This window comes from Columba livia, chromosome 1 (genome assembly GCF_036013475.1).
Source record: "Columba livia isolate bColLiv1 breed racing homer chromosome 1, bColLiv1.pat.W.v2, whole genome shotgun sequence".
Taxonomy (NCBI): Eukaryota; Metazoa; Chordata; class Aves; order Columbiformes; family Columbidae; genus Columba; species Columba livia.
Window position 1 is genome coordinate 102,981,272 of NC_088602.1, and position 27,593 is coordinate 103,008,864.

A 27,593-nucleotide genomic window follows, 5' to 3' on the forward strand; every position below is an offset into this window, starting at 1 on the left:
AGATAAGCATTTGTATTACTGGGATTTATTTGTTTAGCCTTTTTTTATTTACGGAAGGTCTCTTCTGAGCCCAGAGACAATACTCCGCTGCCAAAGAAATGACTCAGACTCCTAGCAGGGGATGGGAAGTTTGGGATATTACCTGGTGCTGTGAAAGAAAGCTCAGGCATGAACCTCTTGGCAGAAGAAAGTCCTGGTGTCTGTTGACAGCCTGTTAAGCGGGTTTCAGTAGCGGCATAGACTTACCACAGGGCCTCTTGCACACTTTTCACACATCACCCAGGGGTCCTTCTTTAGCAGGTAAATGCCTTAACCATCACGCTAGACTTCCAGTGAAGCCAAGTGTTCTCCATCCTTTGATTTCAAAGTAAGCTCAGCTCTCACCAGGCATCATCTGTGAGCAGTGGAAAAGGCAGTATAAACTGCGTAAGATCTCATGCTATAGATCAAAAGAGGCAATTGTTTAGAAAAATATTATTGTACAAAATCTAATACAACATATTGTTAACTACATTGATCTGCACCCGAACATTACCTGAAAAAAGTTGTATGTCCAGCCCTCATTTTGCCTAAATATTGTCAGAGACAATAGAAGAAATATCTTTGGAGTATTACTATGTAGATTAAAATGAGCTTATTTTTAAAGTTGCTGTGTACACAGGTTGCAAAAGACTGTGCCTTCTTATCAGTGACCATTATTTGCATAAATATGTTGTATTTAGGAGATCTTGTCTGATCATATATATCTAGATCTAGATGCCCATACACTAAAATATTCACTGAATGTGGTATCTAATTTGTAATCTAATTTGTAGCTGATGACACTGACAAACAGTTTCTGTTTAAAAACAAGCTTAGTTTTAAGTAAAATAGGAGCAATTTACAAAGCAACACTTAATGAGATATTTGAAATACAGTGGTTCATTTCCTTGGAATAAACAGGTAGATATCAGTGTGTTAGATACCACTCCCGACTGAGTGAGAGTAGCAAAGGTTTTTAATTTTATTTTATTAGTGAAAAATACAAAGCTTCATGAATCAGACTGACAGAATATACAGTTTAGTTTAAAAAAAAAAGGAAAAAAAAATTTGAAATTGGTAACACCAGCTCATATTTTAATTCAGTAAGTTAAGCATTCAGTAATTCAGTAAGTTAAGCATTCTCGTGACGCAAAATGTGGTCATTTAAATAGAGAGAAATAATGTATTTCCTTATTTTGTTTCTCCATTCAGTAACTATGTTAAAAGTGTAGTATATGGTCATAAACTTCCCTAAAAGAGACTGCAGCTTGTTCCAACTTTCTTGCCCAACTAACAGCCATAAAGGATAAAAATATTCTCTAGCTGCATGGAGGTTTGCGAGTGAATGAGAGGCACAGTCTTCTTTTGACATGTAATAGAATCATAGCATGTCCTCAGTTGGAAGGAACCCACAGGGATCATCGAGTCCAGCTCCTGTCCCTGCACAGGACAACCCCACAGTTCACACCATGTGTCTGAGGGCTTGTCCAGTCTCTTCTTGAACACTGTCAGGCCTGGGGCCATGACTGCCTCCCTCTGTCCTCCTCAGCCAAGCCGTGAGAGGAGGTTCTGGTGCAGCATCAAGCGCAGGCAGAGGCTGTTGGGCAGGGTCAGGCTTCCCACAGGACTTTTCTTCTGGGCCTGACCAAAGCATTTGTTGCACTGAGCCAGAATCTGCCTCTTCCTCTTTTCTTTGGCTACACAAAAAGAAGAGTCCAGCTGGGAGAAAACGTCATTCAGTCTCTGGAGAATTGTACCAGATTTTGGCTAAAGAGATTAGGACCTCAGTTAGGTTTCTCTGTTCTTCATGTGTCTTTTTGATGCATTTGCACGAATGCCAGGTTTGTGTAATTGCTTTTGGTTGAGAAACAGGAACGATCCGGCCCTTGATGAGAAATAGTTTGTCCTACAACCAGTACAAATGGATTTCCTTTCACTGGTTGATGAAGAAGGCTACTGGAATTGTCAGTTTTGCTGACATCTCATGCAAACTCCAGTTACTGGAGTTTTCTTCTACTCCCATTTTAACGATTAAATGATACTTGACTGATACCACATAAACAAAACCTAAACCCACAGCTAATTTGCCGCAGGCTCACATAGACCTTCAATGTGAGATGATGGACACCGCGGTCAGTCATATTCCACGTGTGTCAGGGATTTACAGGACTGTAGGAAGGAGAAAAGGAAGCAGGGCTGATTGCTCTCAAGAAACCAGTCCATCAGGGGCCATTCTTCCATTGACACATGCAAATCTATATTTCAGATCAAAGTGTGAAAAGAGTGAAAGCAGTTTGGCAAAGCAGCCAGAGAAGAGGGTGTAGTGTAGGGATTCAGATGTGGGGAAAGTAATGTAAAATGGATTAAATGCCCAAGACTGATTAGCAGAAGAAGTTGTGTTTATTTTTATACTAGTGCTGTAGAAGGAGAAGTCTGCAATGATATTCATAGACTGTTCAGTTCCAGAAGAGCTGCAGAGTACAGAGGATAGTAATTCAAAACTTACCTATGTTGAAAATGAGAATAACAAAATTAAATCCGAGAAGGGGAAAATGAAAACCCATACAAATAATCTGATATTTAAACATGAAAACAATTGAGGAAATCTAGGGAAGTATTAAAAGGCCTGGGGAGTTACTGGCAGGACATTAAATGCAGGTTTCCTTTGTGGCCTGAAAAATTTCAAGCTAAATGTCCAGCCCCACCAAGTCACGGCATAGAGAGTGATACTCCTTTTGAATCAGGGATATAATTCTGGTATCCTGTTGCCATTGGGATAATGACAAATTGGAGGAGTGCAGAATAATATGACAAGAACAAACTGGACTCTCAAGGCTTCAATTCATGGGAAAAGTTCAAATCTGAATAAGCAATGAATACAGAAAAGGAGAGAATGTCTGTGCTTGAGTGCACAGATATATAGGGGAACAACACAGGATACAAATTAAAAAATATTTAGTCTAAAACTCATCAAAAGCAGCTGAAGAGTAAGATTTGATCAGGTTTAGAAAAGGTTTTCTAAAGCAAGTAATAGCTCTTATTTTGGACTTCTGAAACAAAGAAGTAAAATGTAGTAGTAATTAATTCTCACTCACCTGGAAATAGATTTATTTTTATATTCCCCACGATTGTGCTGCATGTAATTGTTTCTAAAAGGACATCAAGGCTTCATGGCATCGTTTTTAATTTAAACAAATTGTGACATAGACCTTCGTAAAGAGATCTCTGATGCAATATCTTGTGTGCCTATACATTAATAACTGTTATAGGGTTTTTTTCAATTTAACCTTTTGGCAGTTCTTGGCATTTCTTAAGAAACAGAGGATGTCCGCACTCCTTGCACAGCTGACTGGTGGTACTGAAAGCTGTTTCATTTCTGGAGAGGGAAATTGTGCTGAATACCTGATGATTGCTGTCCTTACGGATTTTTTTCTTTCCTTTTAATCTACAAGGTTTCCCATCCATTCTTCTTTTACTTTGCTGCTCCCAGCAAATTCACAACTGCTGCAGCTGCTTCAAACAGCTGCTATGCTAACTCAAAACAGATGTCAAAGCCAGAGGTCTGCCATTTAGTGGAAATCTACCATTAAATACCACCTCAGTGGTTTATTTGACCCTGTTTGATAATGGGCTACAGAGAAAAACATTTTCACGCTGTATTTGTGGCCAAGCCACTAAATCTCCAGGGAATTGGTTCATGGTTAGAAAGTAAGATTGACAGGCCAGTATTTTCAAAGCCAAATGAATCAGTCCTGCAGCACTGAGGAGACACACATTGCACCGCTTCAGGTGGATCTCATGGTGGACAGGGCTGTGTTTGGTGGTTACGGTTTTGTGGCAAATGATTTCTATGAATAGAGCTCAGAGAGGAATTTAGGGGCAGAAGTTCGTGAGCTAACTGAAGCTGGTGAGGTAGCTTTCCAGGCTTTCAATGCAGAGCCCTTGCTGGTGGATAATGAGAAAGTGAGAGCAAAGAAGTGATGAGAAATGAGACCAAGGTGTCTGAATAGAGCTAAGAGGCCATGACATCGCATGGCCTCTTGACTTGGAGAGGAATCAGTACTCACCATTATTGTTTAACATAGTATTGCTTAGTGCAGATGTTTTCTTGTGCAGTGTAATTACAACACCCCACAGCAATAAATAAATGGCATTAAGAATAGCACCATCTTTTACACGTTTTGTTTTCCTTTTATCTCAGTCACATGAAAACACACTGGACACATTCTCTTCTCTCACTCTTCCATCAGCCAGGCTCTGTTATGAGAGGAACTAATGTCCTAAGTGGAACTAGCAACTTTCAGCACTGCAAATAGTATAGTTTCCTTCTGACAGCAAAACATCTTACAACTCAGACTTCTATTTCCAGGCTTTATTGAATCAGTGGAAGAGTACCCTGGAGTTACTATACTGTAGGGTATTCAGGAAATGCTCTTCCAGCTGAGCTACCCTGGCCTCTTCTGGAGTGTGTCCCCCTCTCTGTGCTGTGGGCTTACAGCCCACGTCAGTGAGCCCAGATGACCGACATCCCTCATCCATCCCCTGTGGCACAACGGTGCAGAAGTGGCTGAGCTTCCCCGCAGAATTCTGCTGGGACAGCGATGAGGAGGGCTAGATCTTCCGTGATTTATAATGCTCAGCCTGATGTAAACTGAGAATAGGTTAATGAATTTAACAAAACTTCAAGGAACATTTTTTAAGAAAAAAAAAGCTGTTTGCAGCTCCAGATCTGTCCCCTGTGCAGCCCATTCTGCTGCTGAGTTCAGCGAGAGGGGCCGTGCAGTAGGTGCTTTCTGCTCTCTGCTTTGATCTGAATCTGCATAGACGCATTAAGTGTTTATTAGTGCTTCTGCTTTCAGGTTTGACTTGATCACTCTCTTTGTACCTTTGCCTGTGATACAATGTCATGTAGCTTTCCAAAAAAAAAAGAAAAATAAATACTTTTCTATTTGGAAAGGGCAGGAAATCTTCACTAGGGCAGGAATAATAGATAATTAGGCAACCATGGATTGTGTATCAGCATTTTGATGCCTTATAGAATACCAATTTTCAGAACTGCAGCAATACAGATAATCTTCCTCTGCAATTTATGCCAAGCCATATTCCTTGCCTCAAAACTGAAGAGATACGCATTCGTTCTTATGCAAATAAGAAAATAAAGTAAAATTCATTAAAGCCTCTTTAATCTTCCTCCAAAAGAAATTAGCTGTTGCTGTAGTAATGCTACTCTTTTTTTGTGTGTTTAAACAGGTTCTAGGGCTGATTACTCACCATAGACTTCCCTCACCAGATGTTTGGTGTGGTGCAGAGCTATACCAGTTGCCTTTAAATACATTCATTTTCCAGCAGAATCCAGTCTGTCTTATGTAGATATTTAGCTGCAATTGTAGGTGCTTGTGCAGACAAATAAGCATTTCTCAAGACCTCCAAAAGGATCCATTATTGTGCATGCAGGCAGTTCCTTCTCTCCTCTTGACCCAAGCTAAACTGTCTTCTGCTGGATCTCATTGATGCCCCAGGACTCTTGCACACCCATCTATACCCTGCTGCAGCTTCTGGAGGCCTTAGGTAGACCACCTACTCACCTAAGCCTTGGGGCTCTTCCTCAGAAGACCAAAGTATGCAACAGATTTTATCTCTTCATTTTCAAGGATTTTCTGTTACACAATTTATATTGGTGAGAGGTTCTCATCTTCCCTCCTGGGAGCACCTTTTTAGGGACTTCATGGCTCCTGATGAAAGCACCAGAGGAGCTCACAGGGTGTGTAGGCACTCATGTAAGTCCTAGAGAGTTAGTCAGGCCTGCAAGGTGAAGTCCTTAGAACTGAAGTGACACCTCTGCTGGCCATCAAGCTCGCTCAGGTACCTCTGTGCACCACCAGCTTGTGCAGCAGAGACATAACCTGAGTCCAGACTCCCCTTAGGAGCAAAATAAAAATCCACATACAGAGCATGACTTCAAACCTATTGTTATCATTTCTAGTAGGAGAAGGAGAAGGAGAGGGGAAGGAAGGGAACAAAATGTCCTGTGTCCAGGAAATCATGACCTGTGCTGTCCAGGCCTTTCCGAGGCTGCCCTGGCCGTTGCTGTTGCCCGGAGCGTGGCGCTGAGCGGTGGCTCCGACCCGGGGTGCTCAGGGACACCCTTCACCCCTCATGCCCGCCCCTCCTCTCTGTTACCACCTCTGCTCAGCTTTGCTCTGTTGCTGACCGTTGTTCTGCTCCTTGTGAAATACCCACAGAGCTCCTTTTTGTCTTCCTGCCCTTCTCCTGCAGGCTGCCATACTTTGAAAAACTGAACAGCAATTAGGTTGCTGCGACGCTGACCATTGTGTTCTCCCATATATATCTGTCCCTCTCCTCATTGTCCCATGCGATGTTGTCGTGGTTGAACCTGAGCTAGAAGTATGACCAGGATAGCTGCTTGCTCACCCTCTCCCACCCCCGCCCCCAACAGGGGAGAGAATCAAAAGGGAAAGGAGAAACTTGGATTGAGATAAACACAGTCTAATAAAACAACGAAATACTAATACATGACTAGTAAATATCTATATGTAAAATAGAAATAAAAGATACTCAAGGCAATTCCTCACAGAACACACTGATCAGCCAGTCCCAGGAAAACAGCGCCTGGTCCCACAGCCAATCCCAGAGGGAGAAAAGAGAGGAAAAAGGCAGAAAGGCCCAGAGGCCTCTGTAAAATGGCAAAGGGCTGAACTAAACGTCCCAACTGAAACTCCCCTGGCTGTGCCCCAGAGCAAGCAAGAATGGGAAGGCCTGAAAAGAGCCAGAGAGAGAGCAACCCGGAAGGTCCCAACTTTTCTTAAATCTGAAGCATGACGCCAATGGGATGGAATACTCTTATTGATCAGTCTGGATGTCAGTCAAGTTCTGCCCCATCCATGCCCCCCTTCCTCAATGCCTCAGAATGTCCTTGGCTCTACCAGAGCAATTAAAAACATTAACTCTGTGCTGGGCTGTTATCTCTTGTTGTCAAACTAAGTTCAAATAAAGAGCGTGCTAGCTATGGAAAAGAAAGGTTTCTAACTGCATGACGAAAATTAACCCATTTTCAGTCAAACCAGCACAGATGTTCACAATTGCATCATTTACAACAGCCCTGGGGCAAAGATCATCCTCTTTCTTGAACATCATGTACCGCAGGGACTTTCTCGCCCACGACTGCAGGTCTGGCGGTGCCAGTGCTGGAGCAGGCACAGCAGGACGCTGCTTCTGGAGGCAGCAAGCATCCTCTTGTCACTGGCTGTGGGATGGGAAGCAGGGCTGGGGGGTGTTTCTGCTGTTGATTGACACTTGGCTTTCTTCTTTTAAAAACAAATATGCTATGATAAGTGTTTGAGAAGAATCAGTATGATCAAAGTGTGGCTTCCATGAAGGCTTGTCAGGAACATCTTTTCAGCTAAACCCATTAATGACTCCTCTGTTTTGGCAGCACAACTTGAAAGTGATGAGACGCTTTGTCTGTTTTCCCCTTTTACTTGATCTTTTTTTTCTCCCTTTCTCCTTCTGCCCCCTCAGTTTCAGCATGCTTGCAGATCAGCTTGTTGGAAACATCTTTCTGAATATATTTATCTTGAGTGCGAGCAAGTTATATTCCAGTGTACAGCCCTAGGTGTAAAATATAGTGTGTGTGTGTGTACACATATGTGTATATATATATAGATGAATGTATACCTGCATATATGTATATAGGCCATAATAAAATGTAAAGTGTCTGGATGAATTAATTTGACATTGGGGAAACGTGATTTTACCATTGATACTGATCAGTAAAACTCAAACTGAGGAAATTTGGATGGTCAAAAATGAATTCATATTTTCTCTGCTTTCTTTATCTTCAACTGAGAGGGTTTTAGTAGTTTTCTCGAGTGTGTTTGCTAGGTTAAAACCAAGCTGCAGATTGCAGAACTGTTCTTGAACAAATCGGCTGAGAATCATCAGTGGATTTCAGTGCACTTTCAGTCTTTGTTTAAAGAAGAAATGCGGTTATATTATATTCCCAAATGGCAATTGAAGTGTCTCTTACAGTATAAAACATGTATTCATGTGTGGTTTTATCCCTTTCTTTTCTGATATTTCTTCCACTTCCTCTCTCTGTTCCTAAAGGAAGAAATGCCCCTGGAAAGCCAGTGAGAGAGGTTAGTGAGATGCAGGCTCACTGCCATGGCTTCTGTGTGTCACAGCTTGCTTTCCATGCCCAGCATGCGTGTGATGGCACCACGGGTTTGCTTGGGTTTGGTGAAGGGCTGGGGGGTTGTTTTTACTATGCTTTGGGTTTTGTTTGGCTGAGTGCATTTCCCGTGTGTGCTCTAACAGTAGCTGTACCTCTCAACTTTCAGTGGAGACAACATCAGCTCAGGGATCTGCCTTTTCTTACATCCTCCCAAAGGCTGGAAATTCAGGAATGGGGAGGAGAATAGAATACGATGAAATTAAGCCACTGTATGACAAACGTAGAATAGAATACGATGAAATTAAGCCACTGTATGACAAATGTAGTTGGCCGATATGCTGCAGTCAATGATTTACGTTCTGTTGCTCTTGTATGTAAGCACAACAGGGAGACCCATGTCTCTCGCTGTTCTGCTTACAGCCTCACGGTTTTATTTACATGTATGTGCCAATATACCAACCATCATCTCCAGTTATTAAATAGATGTTTTTCTTTAGAACAGTGAGAGTTGAGAGGTATAAGAGATTCAGGTGTTTTCATTTCCTGATATACTATTGCGGAATGAAGAAAGCTACTAACATTCACCAGCTCCGCAGTGTTGTATTCAGCAATTCAACTGGGCGATGGTTTTCACTGTGCACTTCAGATGTGGTTGGTTTGATGCAAAATAGATTTTCAAGTTTGTACGTGGCTGCTTGTTAATGGCGGAAAACGTTTTGCACTGTGTTGTCATAGCACCTTTGAAAGTATTTCCAGAGAGCCTTGATTTTTCTTCTGTGAAGCTTCTCTTCACTTGCCAACCAGATACAACGTTTGAAAGATGAATTCCTAGTGAAAATTATTATTAAAGATAAAATATTCAGAGGCTGCCTGAGTGAAGTTGCAAGTAGCTGTGAAATGACCTTTCCCGCACAGAAGATGTTCTTTTTGTGTGAGGCAGAAATGGAAGGATAACCCAGTTTGCAAACTTCTGCTGGTGTGGAGAGGGGGGGTGATGGAAAAAGGCAGCGCTGGGGTTTTTAGCAGAGCTGTTGTGAACCCCCAGTCACTGACAGGCTATCCTGGGGAAGTTCAGGATTTGTTCTCACGTGGTGCCTTGTAATACAGCGGTTCTCTGCGTTGGCTGTAGGAGCTGGCACAGGTCCAGCTATTTTAAGGAGTAAGATCCTCAGTGCAGGTTAAGTCTGTCCTCAAATGGCAGCCCCTCACACGGGGATCAAATCAGGTGCTTGTGGTGTCACCAACAGACTCACCAGCCCAGAAATGTTATGGAAATTATTTCATATTCAGCTCTGCGTGTTCTCGGCTCATACAGTCTAATTGTTTTCCAGTTCAGCAAAAAGGTTGTTGATGTCCACTATCCTCATTCGTATTTATGCATATTATTCAGAAAAAGCTTCTGCTGCTGAGGGCATATTTGATACAATTAATAAAAATAAAATTGAGAGAAATGGTCATGTCCTACCTGATCAGATTCCAGCAGCTTAACGCTAGCAAAGTTGACTTCTTCAGTGAACTGCTCACCGCTCTACAGATATATTTGTGTTCAATGATGATTCTAGAGGTGGAGGGTCTTTGTAACGCAATTCTTTGTCTGCTTATGAAGTGTATGAGCTAAGGTACAGAATAGCTTTTCCTTTATGTTGAATCCATTTGGGCAAAGGCAGATCATGTGGTTTTAAACCCACACGGCCAGGTTTTCATCCCATTACTCACATTAGGTATTGGCTCTGTGGGTAATCCCATGAATTTTGTGGCATTACTCAATATGAATAAGGGAATCAAAATTCAAGCCACCAACAGGAAGGATTTTTCTTTTGTCAGGAAAGGGTTAGAAATCTGAGCTGCTGAAAAAAACACTGCATTGTGTTGGGATTTCTTAATTTACTTTCTATCCACTCTTTTGAGTCTGAATGCTTCACATTTATTTCTCTGACAAGTGATAGTGTAAGATTGATCTTCAGTTACTGTGCCCTCACCCAAGGGCCTTAATTCCAGTAGAGCCTCTAAAACAAATTCAGCACATACAAACCACATCATTCTGTATGTGACTAGAGGTGATGCAATTAGTGTCTGCAGAACGAGGTGTCTCCTGCTTTCAAAGCAAATGTACCTGTACTAATATCCCCTGTATTTTGTAAGTTTGAGTTAATACTGGCCATGTCCTTTTTGAGCTTTTACTGCTGCATTTCAAAGTGTGTGCTAGTTTTTTTCTTTAACAGTAGCAGAGTTCAACCTTTCAGTGCCTCAAGCATGCAGAAAACTTTTTCAGCTTTAATGTTTAAAAAAAAAATAATGGAATGGAATGAATGCCTTCGTTGGTGGCATTCCTTTGAAAAATATGAATAATAATGAGTGGAAAGCTATGATTAATATTTTTATAAGTGGAGTATAATTATTTTTCTCACTTGCTTCTTAATTAAAAATGTCAGTGTCCTACGTTTCGGTCTTGGAGAGGGCAAGTAAGCAAGTATTCAGTACAAGAAGCACAGTTCTATAGAAATAGTGAATTAGAGCTCTTATTTAGGTAACAGACATAATCAAAGCGGGTGCATTCGTTGCACAAACAGTACCAGGGAATTACTGCATATGTCATTCTCAACTAGTTGGAGTTGTGATTGACCTGGCTGTTACTCCCAGCTGCAAGAGAGGCAAAAAAATAGCTGGCAGTTCAAAAAACCCATGTGGGCAGTGGTGCCCAGCCGAGGGTTCTCCTGTGGAGCGGCTGGAGCCCAGCAGTGCCGCCGCTCTTCTGGCCCGTCCTCCCGTCCCCTGGCTGTCCCGGAGATGGCCGTCTCCAAGCTGTCGCATTTTACAGTCCAGCTATTAACAATCTGCAGTGGTTTACGGTCGTGCTCGGAGCTGTAAGCTCAGATGACTCAGGAGGGGACACATGATGTCTCAGTTTTTCTGCATAGGAAATTAAGAGCTGTGCTGGAGAAGGTGGCATGGATGGTGTGGGGGAGACGGAGTCGTATCTGCTTAATCACCCCAGCGTGTCTCTGTGCGGCTTTTGTGGAGGGAGATCGGCTTTGAAGCATGGTTATTTCAAAAATATGGCAGCAATTAACAGAGAAAAGAAAAAAAAAAAAGACTAGCAGACATTCCTGCAATTTGTATGCATTAAAAGAATACCTAGGGATCCCTGGATGCATAAGGTCTTCTTGGCCTGTGTTTTAGTTGCCTGAACAATTTAGCAGTTCGTACCTACTGTGGCACACTTCTGAAAGATCTTTTTTCTATTGTTTTGGTTGGAGTCATTCTTTCTAGGCCCAGCCCCTTTCTATAAAACCAGCTTAGCTTTGTCAGCTTTACAACTCTGCATCTGACGGAATAAAACGTTATCAACAAATACTGATTTTTTTCCTGAAGATGTGGTTTAGCAGTTTGTGTTGCTCTTTTTCCACGGAAGGGTGATCACTCTTCCCGAGCTGGGAACGAGTGATGGTGGAGTCCTTGAAGAGCCCTTGAAACATCTGTTGAAACAACAGATGGCAACAAATCTGAAGGAGACACCGGTGATCCTGCAGGCAGAAGTTCCTCTCGGGGCTGGCCACCCATTTCCAACTCCCACCACCACCCTGTCTGGTGTCTGTAGGTTGCTGCAGGTGAAGAAGAGTATTTAAAGCCTAGAGATTTCGTGAGAGTAGTTTGCAGGGTCAGGATGTTTGTGGGGATGCTGCAGGTCACTCTTGTTATACCAGGGTTATTCTGATAAAGCTTTGATAGCACGTGCTGCAAAAGTACCTCAGCTGGCTCAGAGTTTCAGGTGAGTACAGCAAAACAGTGTCAGTTACCTTTCTGTTTACATAAGCACCTCCCATCTAAAATATGTTCTTGCCTTCATATGACTTCGTCAAATTTTCACTTTCCATGATGAAATTTGCTGGACTGATCTCAGCCTGCATGGTGCCGGCAAGAGACATTATCCCTTACATCTAAAATAAATGTGGTAGCATACATTTACTTTAAAGTAAACTATATTTTGGCCAAAGCTTGACAGGAATTTTTCATACGCTGTTACTGGATGTGCTGATGAGCAAATTACAAGTTTTTGCTTAGGATGAATAGGATGGCTATACATTAATGATTTATGGATGAAATTGCTGTTTGAGGCATCTGTTTCTCTGTGCGTTAGTGCAATTAGTGAAATGTCACCAGATTAGAACCAAGACTTTATCTGGCAAACTGTGCCATGCACAACACAACTCACTATTGAACAGGCAGCTTGTTGAGTAGTTATCATTTAGATACAGCATAGTTTTGTGTAATGAGTGCTACATTTAAAAAATTAAAAAAAAATAGTATTTGAATGTAAAAGGGAGTAATAGTTCTCCAGAAGAAACAAACTTCTCTGGATATTTCTCAGGTAATTTTTTTCCATTCCGTAAATGCTGATGAATATTAACTAACATCACTCTATCACAAGTACTCTCAGGGAGTAAATCAAACCCCTCAGGCCAGAGCAACAGAAAGTTTTATTGAGTGATGCTGGCACTCTGCAGCCTGGGGACTTCTTGAGTTGGAGGTCACATGCACTTCTTTGCATCTAAATAAATCTTTCTTCAGTGATTATTTTCTAACTCCTTTTTAAACTCATTTATGTGTTTGGCCTCAACATCAGCCTGTGGTGATGAGTTCAGTAATACAATTAGGCACTGTGTGGAGTATAATTTCCTTCTGCTTATTTTAAGACCTTCCGTCTGCTTGTTCCTTCTTGTCCTTGTGAGAAATCCTGAACACTCAGCCCTTGGTTGGGATGCTCATCCTGTAGGGTGCCTGGATATCTGTCATATTCCCTCTTCAGTTGTGTTTTTTTTCAGGAGGGAGACTCCAGATGGAATTCACTTGTTTAAAGCATGATGTCTCTGTTGTTTGAGATGCCAGAGGATATTTGAGATAGTTGTAGAGGACTCCACATATGACACAGGACTTCCAGGAGACCCGAACTCTTCTCAAAAGCAGCTGGAGACCAGGCAGGGTGTGCCAAGTGCCTAATACAGCAACTTTCTGGCAGTTTATTCTCCCTGCCTTCAAGTTTCTTTAGTCTCTAATTGTACTGAAGCCAATTCTTACTGCTGATCAGTGTTGCTACCTTTCCATTTGCAGTGGTGTTAAAATGAGTGTGAGACAAAGTTATAGGTTTAATCTCCAGAATTGTTCTCTGCATTTGTCACTTGCTTGTAGGTGGACCATATGTTGTGGTTATACCATCTTAGGACTTCACAATGGCTATGGGTGAGGAGAAATGCACAAATGAACCACTATATAATAGTTACTCAAGAACTTTGGCATCTGTGTTTCTCCTGGACTGCTGTCTGAAAAGCAAAGGATATTTTTAAAATGACTGAATAAACTGCAGCCATTTAGTTTGGCCGTCATTTTAGTAATCCGTGCAGGTATCCTGCTGGGACCTCTTGGGTTTAATGATTTAGTTAATTACTGCTGATCTGTTTGTTTCTGTTTTTCTCCTTGATAGAACATTGAATGGTCAAACACTTGCAGCACCAGTCGGAAGCTTTTCTGTGATGTCAATGGATTTAATTGTTGCTTTTGGTGAACATTAGTAATGATGAAGCTTCATCGCTACGGGGGGTGGGGAGGGCTTGGAACACAAACGTGCTGGCTTATTGTCGACAGAGTTTACCGCAGCCATTCAAGCCAGTATTGCTGATAAATGTTCTGCTAAAGTGGCAACTTTTGCTGACGATGACATACCGGACTCATCCAGCAGACTTTCAGAAAAGAGTACTGAGCGTGATGGATCTGCGCTCGGCCTTATCTGTAAAATGTTTCCACCAACCTGCTGCCGTGTCTTCTTCATTTAATTTCCTCTTCTCCGACTTTCCTTTTCAGGCCACAATGTAGGGAGCCTTTTCCACATGGCGGATGACTTGGGAAGAGCGATGGAAACCTTAGTGACAGTCATGACCGACGACAAGGTGTTAGAATAGCAAGATGTGTTTTACAACTTCAGGCGTCCCGCATGGTTTTTATAATATTCATACTACAAAGAGGATTAGACTGTAAGAGTTTACAAGAAAACAAATCTATATTTTTGTGAAGGGTAGTGGTACTATACTGTAGATTTCAGTAGTTTCCTAAGTCTGTTACTGTTTTGTTAACAATGGCAGGTTTTACACGTCTATGCAATTGTACAAAAATTATAAGAAAACTACATGTAAAATCTTGATAGCTAAATAACTTGCCATTTCTTTATATGGAACGCATTTTGGGTTGTTTAAAAAAATTTATAACAGTTATAATGAAAGATTGTAAACTAAAGTGTGCTTTATAAAAATAATTGTTTATAGAAACCCCCTTAAAAAAAAAAAAATACTGAGGCAGTGCATTTGTTTAGTACCATTTCAGCTCTGTAACTGCATCAGAGATTCATGTTCTGTGTTCTTTTCCTTACCTATCAAAAAGAAGAAAGGTGTTTCCTGCAGCGACACCAAAACAGCCAACTTCTATTTCTCATTGGTTTTGTCTGACTCTAGGGCTGGCTTAGGAAAAAAAAAATGTCCTCGAACTTCCAACAAAGGGAGTTATTTCACCTCGTTCCAATAAAATTAAGAATTACATAAATCACACAGCTACTTTGCAATAATTAAATGAAAGAGCACATTACATGACAGAGCCTGCAAAAAAATTAATGGGAAAAAAAATAAAAATAAAAACCCCAGAAAAAAAGAAGGAAAAGAAAGAATTTAATGACCATCCTACGTGCCAGCATTTCCTCTGCTGACTAGATTCCTGAATGCTTTTAGTAAAGGGTCACAGAAATTGCCTTACAGGATTAAACCTTAGGACTTGAGTGCCCGGTACCCCGCTGGCCACAGGCATCAGCCAGGGCTTCAGCAGGGTCGGGTATCACGGCTCGTGTCACCTCTGCTGCAGAGGAGCTGAGAAGAACGGGAGAAGTTCCCTCCTGACCCGCTGCGGGATGAGCTTCTGACCCAAAGCACAAGTAGGTCACTCACAGAGCGTCTTCGCTTGTCCAGCTCCCGGTGCTGTTGATGAGCGTGAAGCTCCTTGATCCTCTGGAAGATGCAACCAGAGCTTTCCACGATGGGTGTCTCAGCAGCCGGTCCCAAGGGGCTGCGACACTGCGATCAACCTTTGGGAAAGGCTGTGGAAGATGTACTGCTGTTCTTGCGCGCGCATGGCAATCAGGTGAAGGTAGCCACACTGCTCCATGAGACATGGATCACCTAAACAAAGGCCCTGGTCTTTTCTCCTTCCCCGTTTCTCTCTAAAGTAATCCCACAGAATTAACAATAACATGAGAAAGAGAGGAACTGATAGTGAAGCAGATTAGCCAGCTTGACTGCAGCTCGTGAGAGGTGGGTTTGGGTATGAGGTGCTGTCAGCAAAAGCTTTACCACTTCATTTTCTTAACCAGCTTTTAATTTTACCTTAGGATATGTAGAAACACACCATCTGACTTTATATTGCAAGAGTAAAAAATCTGTTACCTCTTCTTGTATGAAGTGTAATTAAACTTGGGAAAGATTTTATTTTGAATCCTAGTTAACATTGAACATAGCTAGTCATGCTATTTCTACCTCACTTTGGTTTTGTGGTGTTCCTAACAATTACGTACAGATAATGTTACATCATCACCACGTGTCCATTGTGTGACCAGGTCTCATCGTTTAAATAATACCAACAATGATAATCATTCACAAAGAATAAGTACAATCCCTCCAAACCTCTGCTTTCCTAATAAGGAGCTTTTTTTAACACTTTATTATAATAGGAACCCTCAGTATTTCTCATCATATTTTTTATCAGAAGGTTTCTATTGAGATCTGAGAAAGAGTTGGGTTTCTTCTTTTTTTGCCCTCATAAGTTAAACCTTCTCTTCAGAAAATTATAAAAGGAGGAAAATGGGTTGCACGGTTGTTTTCATCAGGGTTTTGTTTTGTTTGTTTTACTTTCTAGTTCTTAGTTTTGGAGTGAGTCTGTCAAAAATATTTAAAAAGTTGAAAGCTTTATCGCTGCTTTTTTAAGCATAATTTGGGAATTATTTCATAGTCCTTATAATGACAAAATATTAAACTGTAAAACATTATCAGTGTAATTGAATACATAAATACCATATGGCATGTTATTTCATTGTTACTCAGTACTGGTTTATTACTTGGATATCATAATATATTGTGTTTTAACACCGACACTGTAACATTTACTAATTATTTTTATAAACTTCTGTTTTACTGCATTTTTCACAACATATCAAATTTCACCAAATATATGCCTTACTATTGTATTATATACTGCTTTACTGTGTATATCAATAAAGCACGCAATTATGTTATAAAAGGTGCGGTATTTTCACTGAGGTTCAGCAGTCACCCAGCACATCTCCTCCCCGGCAACCTTTGCCGTAGCCGCATCCCCAGCACCCCCTATTGCCGCCAAACCCCCTTCACGGCGATGTCTCAGTGCCTTGGCCACCGCGGTGCCAGGCAGGGTGCCAGAAACAGCACTCGGGATTTGGCTGGAAGAGGAAAAGCATCTCTCTCTGCTTTGGGTTTTTCTTCCCCATGTAGGCTGTGAACCCCCCATTGTTATGCTCCCCTGTTTGGAGACTGCCAGTCCCACATGTTCTGCCTTGTTGCAGAAGGGAGCCTCAGGTCAGACTAATCTTCACTGATAAATCCAGCACTTGGTGGTCTTCTTACCACCAGGTGTAATTCTATTATATCAAACCCATCTCTGCGGCTTTGAGAAGCATCTGTTTGCATCAGAGAGGCTGATCACACACGTCCTGTCTCATATCTGAGAAACATGCGTAGGTTATGGCACCCAGACTCCACTCGGTTGTGTCACAATGCTGTCTTCGAGCTGCCTTTCAGTGGGATAAATAACAGAATGAAAAATAGTAAAATAAAAAAGGCAAAACCAGTGTATTTTTGTCTGTGATTTTGATAATACAGTGAGGGAGGACGTACGAATTTCTTCATTTCATTCACTTGAGGAAATATATGTGCATCCCACATCTCCTCTCCCAGATCTGAGTTACTCTGAAGTCACTCCTACACAGGTGAATCAGTGTGTGCCTCACTGTATGGAAACCTCCTCAAAGTCTGCACGATCCACGAAGCACAGCAGCCACCAGTGACAAGACGACTCCTACTTAATTCAATTAAGTAAGAGGGAGGATGGCTTTCTCGCTGTCTCTAACGCTAGAGTTGGTTGCACATGAAGAGACTGACTTGGGTTTTAAGCCTGGCTGTGAGCCAGAAGGATGGTCTTACTGAACACCTAAATGAACTGGAATGTCACAAAAGGGCACGTGGGTGAGGCAGAGGAGCAGCTGCATGCCACCTCATCACTTCCATGCGCTGGAAGGACCAACAAAAGCAAACCCGCATACGCGTGCCCCGAACTCCCCTCCACGAAGATAGGGCTGTGACAGGCAAATCCAAACCCTGGTCCTGTGGGGCACTCTCTGTGGGCTGCCTCTCACAGGCTTCACATAGCTCAAGGCTAATGGATTGGTACAATCTACGTGAACAGCTGCTGCCATGAGTACTGCTCCTCCTGAAGGCCACGTACGCAGCCTGCTGGCCAGCTTCCCTGACTGCCCCACTCCCACAACCCCATGTACAACTCCTAACGTCCCAGCAATTATGTCTGAGATTTCTGACTGGCTCGTAAGAAGGTTTTCCTTATGTATCTTCACGTTAAATATCCTCTTTATTTTAAGGACAAGGCAGTTGACCGTTCAGTGTATTTCCCTTGTTCTCTGGGCAGAGACTAGTCTTTCGTTTTGGTTGCTCTGGTTGACATGCTGCCATTTACCCATAGACTTCACAGTGTTTTCTCTACCCGATAGAGATAGATGATAGATAGATAGATAGATAGATAAGATAGATAGATAGATAGATGATAGACAGATGGGAAAACTGCAGCCCTACTAGCCAGTTCAGCAGTACCAGGGGGTGGGAGGGTCCCTCAAACTTCCCCGCCAAGGCCACGTGTCCCCAGGCTCCCCACTGCCCATTGCAGTGACAAACCTCCGTTGCCGAGGGTGGCATGGGCCGGTCTCCTGTGCACATCCCCGGCCTGCCACCTCTCAGGCCAGCAAGTGCCATCCAGCCCTGTCTGGGGCTCAACAGTGTGATTTAGGAGCCCAACACCTGCCCACCTGCCCCATGTGCGGGCAGGGACACTTGCTATTCTGCACCGATGGTGCAGAAGAAATTGGGGATTGGGACAGCTAACATAGAGGGAAACAAAAAAACCATTTCAGCTAACACTAGGGAAAAAAAGAGAGAAAGCAACGATGTGCAAGAGGCGGGAAAGGTCTGTGGCTGCCCAATACGTGTAATTCACTTCATGGCTGTGCCTGCTGCAGAGCATCCCTGTCCTCATTTGGATGGACACAGAAGCAGATGCAGTGCTACACAGTGCTGTGTGAAGTCCACAGGTTTCCAAGCCCACCTACACGCAACCAGCAACAGCTGCTTGCAGTTCCTTAGCCGTGAAGCTGCCTGTGACCTTATGTATGCCCTCACTTTTCCATCAGGGTACCCTACAAGTACCAACAGCTACCAGCTTTGTGCAAGGAGGGACTGCAACACCGACACCACCACAAGGACATGATTTACCCCTGCGCACGAAGGAGCAGGAGCAGCAGCCTGGTGCCCAACCCCACCAGGGGTTTAGCAGCACCCCCAGGCCCTGGGGCCATCTCACTGTGACCCATTGCGGGTGCCCGTGTGCACATGTGGGCAGCCAGGCTGAAAACAAATAAATCCTCCCCTTCTTGACTCAGGCTCCACTCAAAACTTTCAGTGGGAATTTGTCTGCAGCTCAGAGCAAGCATATCAACTCATTAGAAAGTGCCACAGATCTGTGCACGACAAATTTGTGCTGAGACCAGCTAAGAAACAATACTTCCATACGGGAATCCCTGTGAGCTGATAATGCTGTTTACCAGCCAAGGAAGATTATTACAACACATATTTAGTGGCCCATAGAGTCAAAAACTTGGTTAAAAAGTACTTGTGGTTAAGGGAAGGATGAGAGTTGAGGAAACCTCGTAGCTACAGCAGTGAACCGTAGGGCCTCACAAATACACTCAGTTGCTGTTCAGCCTGTTTCCTAAACCCTTATTGCTTGCAAACCCAAGGCTCACATTAGTCAGCTTGGCAATTTTTTTACCAGGTTGTATTATCCAAGTGTTATAATGGATATACCATTTATTTAATAGCTGGAACATGCTTTTTACTAGCTGTGTCCAAGCAAGTTCTCCCTATTTGCTGACATAAACAATCCACTACTTGCAAGAGTTTCCTCCCTCTCTCACACATGTACATACATGTACACATAGAGGAAAATAAAAACCACAATATTTTATTGTCTTTCTTGCTGAATGGAAGAGATTGCTTTCTCTTCACATGAGCATCTCCTGGAATAACAGCACCTTCACCTCAACCTATTAATATGTCCAATATTGCAACAAACATTACCAAAAAAATATTGTATTTGTGTACTTCCATAGTAGAAAATCAGAAGATTATGTTAATTCACTTGGCATTTCTGTATTTGTTTCCTTCATTCGTGATCTACCTGAATCTGAAGATGATCCAAACCAGCAACATGAAGTGCAGTTTAGTGGGTATATTGTCTTTCAAACCATCAACAGCTGCATTAAATGAGAGTCTTGAAGAACACTTTTTTTTTTTTTTTTTTTTAAATTAAGGCAAAGACAAGCTAAAGTAAATAAGCCAATGAGACCCCTGTGAGGCTGTAGAAAGATGCTTTCGTCCCTGGAACACATGGACATTTGGACATTCACCTTCCACATACCTTTCTGCTATGAAGATGCCATCAGCCTCTCCCAGCCGCTGTAGTTTGCTGCTCACCACTCTACTGTGCAAAAGGGAGGATGGAGTTTCTTGCTCGTCTCCCAAGTGCTGTTCTCACCTCAGCAAGATGAAAGCTCTTTTTCTCCAGATTCGGAAGCAGACAACAAACTGATGAGCACCTGTACCATAAGGCGGTGTGACCCAGCTGGGGAATATGGCAGTGGCAAAGGCTCCTCTCGAGGCTGGGGATTGCACCAGGTCATTCAGGGGACACAAGAGATGCAGTGAAACCCCAATGCATCTTATAGGAACAGAAGTCAAGTCCTGTGGACATGCAGGAGATTTACATGGGTGTATTTTTATACACTGGCAGTGTCGCAACATAACACGAAATCAGAGCACTTTCAAAACAGCAGTAATATCTCCCAAAATAAGAATAAAGCTGTTAAATAGCTAAAGACTTGCTGTTGGTTTTGCATTCTTAAAGATGCGCTGGTACATAATCAAAAAATATTATCACGGGAGAATTTTTACTTCTGCAGCAGGGTAATTTTTTGTTGTGCCTCATTCAACAGACAGACAGTTTTATTCTAACACTGATGTAGGAGATACTTCTTTTGCACAGAAGATTAATGGCTGTTGCCACTGTAATACCCCGCTGCATAGCACAGTGAATGTTTAGATAAAGGCTGCAACCAGCTGCAGGTGATAAGACATGAAACTACTGGGAGTTTTTCCTATCAACCACAAATACAAGCTTAGAAAGTCACGATCCTGCGAAAATATTAGATGTGTTAGAATAAATGCTAGATACGTGAATATACACGAATATTCACATACACAGACAGAGGCATGAAACACCCTGGTTTTCCTCCTGTGCATGTGTGTGTACATTCACTGTTTCACAGTATCACAGTATGTTTGGGATTGGAAGGGACCTCAAAAGATCATCTAGTCCAATCCCCCTGCTGGAGCAGGAACGCCTAAGTGAGGTCGCACAGGAACATGTCCAGGTGGGTTTTGAATAGATGCACACACAAGCCCTTCATTGCACTGAGCCCATTAAACATTCAGTTAAAAAAAAAAAACCACAACCGGAATCAGTTGTGTCAAAATATATAAAGCTTGACAATGTGCATTAATTCAGCCTTATTCTAAATTCTAACAGCTCATGCTTTACCGCACCAGAGCTGCACTTTGTTCAGCAGTCACCAAAGTTTCTTCAGGAATTTTGATTTCTGAGGAAAGTGGCCATAAGCACATTGTCTGCTTTTGCTGTTCCTCTGAAGCACCTGACAGAGCTGGCACAGCCCTCCAGCCTTGGCAGAAGGTAATGAAGACATCAAGCATATAACAGCTTCTTTCATATTTTCTTTTTCCCAACACTGTGGGGCTGTGCACATCACAGCTTTGTTACCCCCGCTTTCCCCTTGTGCCGCTGACTTTAACAAAAAACAGGAATCGCAGCTGGTCACAAACCCCACCCGGTGAGCGCTCCCTTCCAGCACAAGCCATTTGCTTAACGCTCCGTGTTGTCTTTCCTTCAGTGCGTTTGGTTTCGTTTTCCCCCTCCACTAATTTCCCTACTGAGCCTCATTTTTTCGTGCTTCATTAACATTTTCCCATGTGCCACTTTTAAAACACAGCTTTACTTACAGAGCAGGCTCTCCCCCTCCGGCCCCCTCTTCTGTTCCTGCTGGGCTCTCTGCTTGCTCTCCATACACAAAGAAAAGGGGCCATATAGGTGCTGGTTGTGTCTGGGGTGCCATATATATTCCTCTCTATGCCTTGGACTGCAGTTTCTGACTTTTCTTACTCTCTTGACGTCTCTAAACCTGTGTTAATCAAAGTTTTCCCTTTTGTGAATGAGACCTTTGTGAAAGAGACTCACTTGTTTCTGTTAGTGCAGTGATGCAGAAGATGATGAACATCCTTGTAGGAAGATATGCTGGTTTATGCTGGTTCTCCTGTTTTTGTTTAGGGTTTTTTTTTTTTTCCTTGTGTTGTTTCTTTTAGGCTTTAGGGTGCTTCCTTTTAAGAACAGGGGTTACCAGCTTGCTGCTGGAATTGATGTGGAGGACAGAGGTTGGCCCATATGACCAAGAAGGCTGCAAAACCCCTGTGGGCCGTGACTGCCAGAGACAGCCCAAGGGCTTCTGCTTTCATAGGGGGCTGCAAACTGCGCAGCTCATGTCCTGTGAAGGCCACTCACTAACGCGTCTTTTTTTTTCCTTTTTTTAAAGAGACAAACTGTCGAGGTCATTGTCTGGTGTGCTTGTAGAAATCTGTACCTCACAGAGTCAGACCTCCAATGCTTAAATGGCTTACTGCGGATCTAGCAGCCAACCTTCAAGTATGTGGCTTAGGAAATGAGGCACTAAACGCATCTCGTTTTGCTGCTCACTTACCCCCACCCCTCAGAACTGAGGCACTGGGGAGGCTGTGACCCCTGGGCAGGCAAAACCTATAGTGAGAAGCCCGGCTGGCTCGGTGTCGGGCATCAGCAGCACTCGCTGGCCCGGGGGCAGCAGGGACAGCGCTGGCTGTTGCTATGGGCACCAGAGCAGCAAACGGTAATAATGTCAAGGCAGACTAAGGGGGGAGAAGGATGAACCAGGATATCTACATTTCACTTTGCGTATGGCTTCAAATTACCTGTGGTGGGTAATTACCTGTGAAAAAGTAATAGTGATGATTCTGTAATTTAGAAGGAATACCCTTTAATGTTGGGCTGCAAGAGACACCTTTGATTTTTGCCTGCCTTAAAAGGGCATTTTTTTTTTCTTTTATATGATAAAAGAAATCACGACTGCAACATAATTCACATCCATTCTTGCTACGGCAGCTGTTTCATGATGGCGTGCACTAGTTGATATTATTTCTCGCAGACTGTTAGTGGTCGTGCTCCAGTGGCCTTCGCACCCATTCTCCCTGACCCAAACAGAAGTTTCCATTTCCATGGATAAGGGGGACATTTGCCCAGCTCCCCTGCACAGATATTTTTTTCCAGCTGGTCTCTGCACATGATCCCAGCACTTTGACCCTTACCTAGCATCTGCGGGATAGATCTCCTGACTTGATCTGATTTATACAAATTATTTGACCTTTTTCCTTCAGCCACAAAGCACCCAAGTGCCACAGAGAGTCAGCTGAGTGTAGCACAGCCTGCCAGCATACTACAGAAGGAAAAGAGCATTAGGTTGCCTGTTGAGGCAAGTTTTATGTTAATGAAGATACTCATTGCATTAATACTCATACTATTGCTATGAAGATACTCATAAGCCATTCCTACCACTTCCCAGCTGCAAATGCTTGATGACAGTGTTGCTGGTTGGGATTTTGCCTTTCGTTCACTTTCCTACAGCTTCTTTTCTGCCAGGGAGTTACTGCTGTGACCCAACTGCAGGTGCCACTCACACAGTGAGGGCAACACACATGCTTTACCCCTTGGGAACCTATATACCAGAATAGCCTTCTCCTCTGTTAGGTCAGGGCTCTTCAAGAGCCACCTTCTTCTTCCTTGCCCCCTTTTCACTTCTTTGAGTTATTTAGAAAAGGAACAGTACAGACATGAGTCATCTCAAAAGGCCCTGCAGGCCAGGAGAGGCCCAGTGAAAAGCTTTCCTCACTGTGCCCGGTGCCATAAGCCAGAGCCAAGGCTTTGCACCTACCCTGGGCTCTTCTGCCCTCTCCTGCAACACTTCAAAGGGTGGTCTATGTGGGACTCTACAGAGGATGACACTGGGACCTATAGCCTCTGTATAGTGTGAGGCTTCTGGCAGAGAAACCTTCCTTCTTGTTTTTGGGGAAGGAGTTTTAACCTAAGCTAATGATGCTACCTAAATTTGACATTTCCCAAGTCTGGGCGGCTAGCAGTCTCACTTATAAAAAGAAGGCTAGTGAAGTTAGGGATCATGCTCTTACTCCTTTCTCTTTTTCCTTCCCCTCCCCATCACCCCCTTTGCTTCACACTGGAGCTGCGAGATGGGGGGTCCTGAGCTGGCAGCAGCAGAAGCAGCGGCAGCATCACCCACACCCCTGATCACCACACCTGCCTTTCTTGGTGCTGCCAGAACAAGTGTGCGACACCAAATCAGTTCAGCTTCATAACATTTGTGGTATGTACACAAAGTGCCTCTGTGAGCAAGCCAGGTCACAAAACGATGGCACCAGAGCACGCAGACAGCCACAGTCTCAAAGCCAGTGCAGAGAAGTGCTGTCATTGCATCTGTCCTGATTTTCTGCCTCTCCCATTTCTGATTCAACATGGCTCTGCTGTGCACTATAATGGACTGCCTGTGTATAACAAACACTTAGGGAACTGCTGGATGCCATGAACTAGATGGTCACTTAAAAGCCCCTAAGATCCTGAGAGACAGAGTTGCATATATTTTTTATGTCATTACTGCATAAGAAACTGAGAGATCTTGCCAGTGGGATTCGTTATGTGCAACACATTATCCTGTGACATGGAGAAGATACACGGGATCATTCCCAAAATATCCTTCCCCACTGATAAATTGCAGTGAGCAGGTTTGAAGCTGCACAGCGTGAAGGATAACCTACTTAGGATGAACACGTGCATGATGCTATCAGCAATATTGATGCAGTTACCGGACCTCAGGATGGGTTTGAGGAAAGGGTTTTATCAAATCACAATTTGCAGAAGCGCAAGGGAGCCAGTAGCCTCAAAGCAAAACCACCTCATCTTTCCCCCAGGCTGCGCTTTTCACTCAGACCCAGGATATTTGCTCATTGCAGCTTTCCTCTTCCCACACAGTATGAATACAAACATAGGGAGCAGAATATTCGGGAATACTTTGTGTTCAAAGGGGTGCTGGGTGAGACCTGGCGTGTGCTTGTACTGGCACTTAACTTTGGCCAGCCCTCACAGAGGTGCCTCTGGCTGACCAGATACCCCACAGGGATATGGGGTGGTGGGGCTGGGGCCATTCTTTGAAGGGATGAGACTTTAGGCATCTCCAGAGCCAGGCTGGAGGACTGGCCCTGGCCAGGCTAGAGATTTGCACAGAGGAATTAAATTCCATTCATGCTGACAGTGCATAGCCCAAGCAGGGGGAGAGGAAGATGCACAGGGGCAACAAAGGGGCAAGAGGGCAGCTCATTATTGGGGTGGTTTGGTCTATACATGGGTCCAGGCGCTTCAGAAGATAATGTCAAGGTGGCACAGGCAGTGGGGCTCCTTGTTCAGCAGCACATTTGCAGCAGAGGATTCTTTAAGGCAGAATTCATTGAATTTATGAAGGGCTCATGTGGGGCTTTCCTGGCTGAGGTAGGAGCACCAGCCGACTGATGTTTTCCAGGGCAGTCATCCATTAACAGGCGATTTCCCCATCCTTCCCTGAACTCCACAGCCCTCTGCTAAGCTCTGGTGCACATCGTTTCTGTAAGCAAAAAACAGCATTTTAATTTAAAGTGCTTGATGGTGTCATGGGTTGTACTTCAGTTGTTCTTCCAGGGTGCAAGACCCCAGGTTGTACGCTGCGCTTCAGTAAAGGCAGCAAACAGCAACACAAGTTAAAAACTACTTGGCACTTCAAATTCCTCCTCTAATCAAGAAAGAAACAGAGAAAGAAAGAGATAAATTAAAAAAAAAAAAGAAGAAAAGGAAGGGAGGAAGGAAGGAAGGAAGGAGGGAGGGAAGGAAGGAGGGAAGGAGGGAAAGAAGGAGGGAAGGAAGGAGAGAAGGAAGGAAGGAGGGAGGGAGGGAGGGAGGGAAGGAAGGAAGGAAGGAAGGAAGGAAGGAAGGAAGGAAGGAAGGGAGGGAGGAAGGAAGGAAGATGTGTGAATCCACAAATCCACAACAGATCACACTAAATGCAGTTGATAATCAAACCTGTCTGCAGGCAGGGAATATTCTCTTCAGTCACAGCTAAGGAAACAACAAATCTTTCTCTCTTCTGCAGACAGCCCAGAGCCTTTACCACCCTTTGGTGATTGCACTGCAGTCTGCGAAGCATTTGGGGGCACGTATGTGTGTGGAAGCAGCAGAGGTTATATAGAAATACATATATATCTCATCAAACTTTTATTAACCTGTGGCCTTCCAGCTCAAAAGGACACAGCTGAACCAGTGATCATTTGTAATGGTTGCAGGCTCCTGAGCGAGTAGAAAATAATTTGCCATCTACTCCTGATTTTCTGCAAGAGTTTCTGCACTGAGCATGCAGGCGTTTGCTGCCTGGAGGGGATGCCTGGGGGTGGCAGCAGCACCTGGGGCTGTGCAGCACCTTTGATACCCAGACATGGGCCCACAACAGCAGGAGGGCATCTCTCGTGGAAAGGTGACAGGGAGACGCCAGCTGGGAAGACCTTTCTTTGGGTGGCTCATACGGCTTTTTGTTATGTTTCAGCACAGTGAGGCATGGAGCTGCAGGGAGGGCAGCCCTGAACACCTTGCAGTCTGCCGCACTGTCATGCCAGTTTGTGATGGGAATGTCCTCTGAAATCAAGGGCTTATTGCTCCTGCTGCCAGGCTGCATAGATGGAGCAAACACCAGAGTGGAAAAAACAGGATCCGAGAAGCTTTTTCTTTCTTAAACAAGCAAGTAACAAGCAACTGTCTCCCAAATATTAGCCAGCCGTATAAAAATCCTGAGACTTTTTAGATTTCCAAAATGGTTCTGTTCTTTAATAGTTTGCCTATGATCCTCAAAAACTACTCCAGCTGCTTTGACTCACATTTGCAAACTATCCATCATTCACCCCATCCCAGCCTTGTCCTACATGCCCCAGGGAATGCTTCTTATTCAACTCTCAGCTTCCCTGCTCTGCCCAGGATCTCCAGGGGTCCCTCCACTTCATCCCTCCTGTCCCCTGTTCCAGGACCACATGGGGGTGCCTTTGGAATGCCATGGGGAAGGCAGCACCCTCCTCATCCTCTCCTGGGGTGCACGGCATGGTAGCTATGCCACTGGAGGAGCGGTGGCTTCCCTGGAAGCAGCTGCTGCTGACAGGGTCTGCAGAGGATGGACAGAGCCAGAGCTGAGCCACCATGGCCATGGCAGGAAGGGATGGAGGCCGTGAGGACCAGGAGGACCACAGAGAGGTTTCTTCCAGGGATGCAGGAGAGGAAGGAAGGACCAAGTATCTGGAGGCATGAAAACCTTCTCAGCTATCCTGCCCGGAGCAGGAACAAGCATCTCATCTGTGATGTAGCAAAACCAGGATGGGGCAGGGGAAAAGGAAAATGAAAGCTTAGCTTGATTTTAGCCTTGTTTAGAGGTATGTGACAGCGAGCACCACATGGTCTCACATTTTTGTCTTGAAAGCAGTGGGTGACACAGGTGCAGAAAGCTTTCTGCTGCAAACCTTATTTTACCTACAGCCCTGCACTTTCAGTCACCACTGCTTGCTACTGTTTGTGCTATGCTCCTTCTGGCTACCTGTCTTTCTCCCAGAGTTTTTACCATGCTCTCTCTCTTTTTGCCTTGTTCCTCCCCATCTGTTTTGTCAGCAGTCCTTCTCTTCTCCATCGTCTTCATAAATGCACTGGGGGTTCTGCCACCTCCTCTGCCCACCTCCTCCTGTCC

The 27,593-nt window shown here is 43.8% G+C and overlaps 1 protein-coding gene across 29 annotated transcripts in view; it reads left to right on the forward strand.

Moving 5' to 3' along the window:
* Positions 1 to 16,543, forward strand: part of DMD (dystrophin) — a 1,272,535-nt gene extending 1,255,992 nt beyond the window's left edge. For 22 of the 29 annotated variants that reach the window (XM_065049958.1, XM_065049956.1, XM_065049952.1 and 19 more), the window contains one exon: positions 14,072 to 16,543. In XM_065049958.1, coding sequence (XP_064906030.1) covers positions 14,072 to 14,169 — 98 coding nt within the window. In that variant the 3' untranslated portion in view covers positions 14,170 to 16,543. Of the gene's footprint in view, positions 1 to 8,148; positions 8,181 to 14,071 lie in introns of all 29 variants that reach the window. The other 7 variants (XM_065049951.1, XM_065049974.1, XM_065049977.1 and 4 more) reach the window with 3 other exon arrangements.
* Positions 16,544 to 27,593: the final 11,050 nt, after the last annotated feature.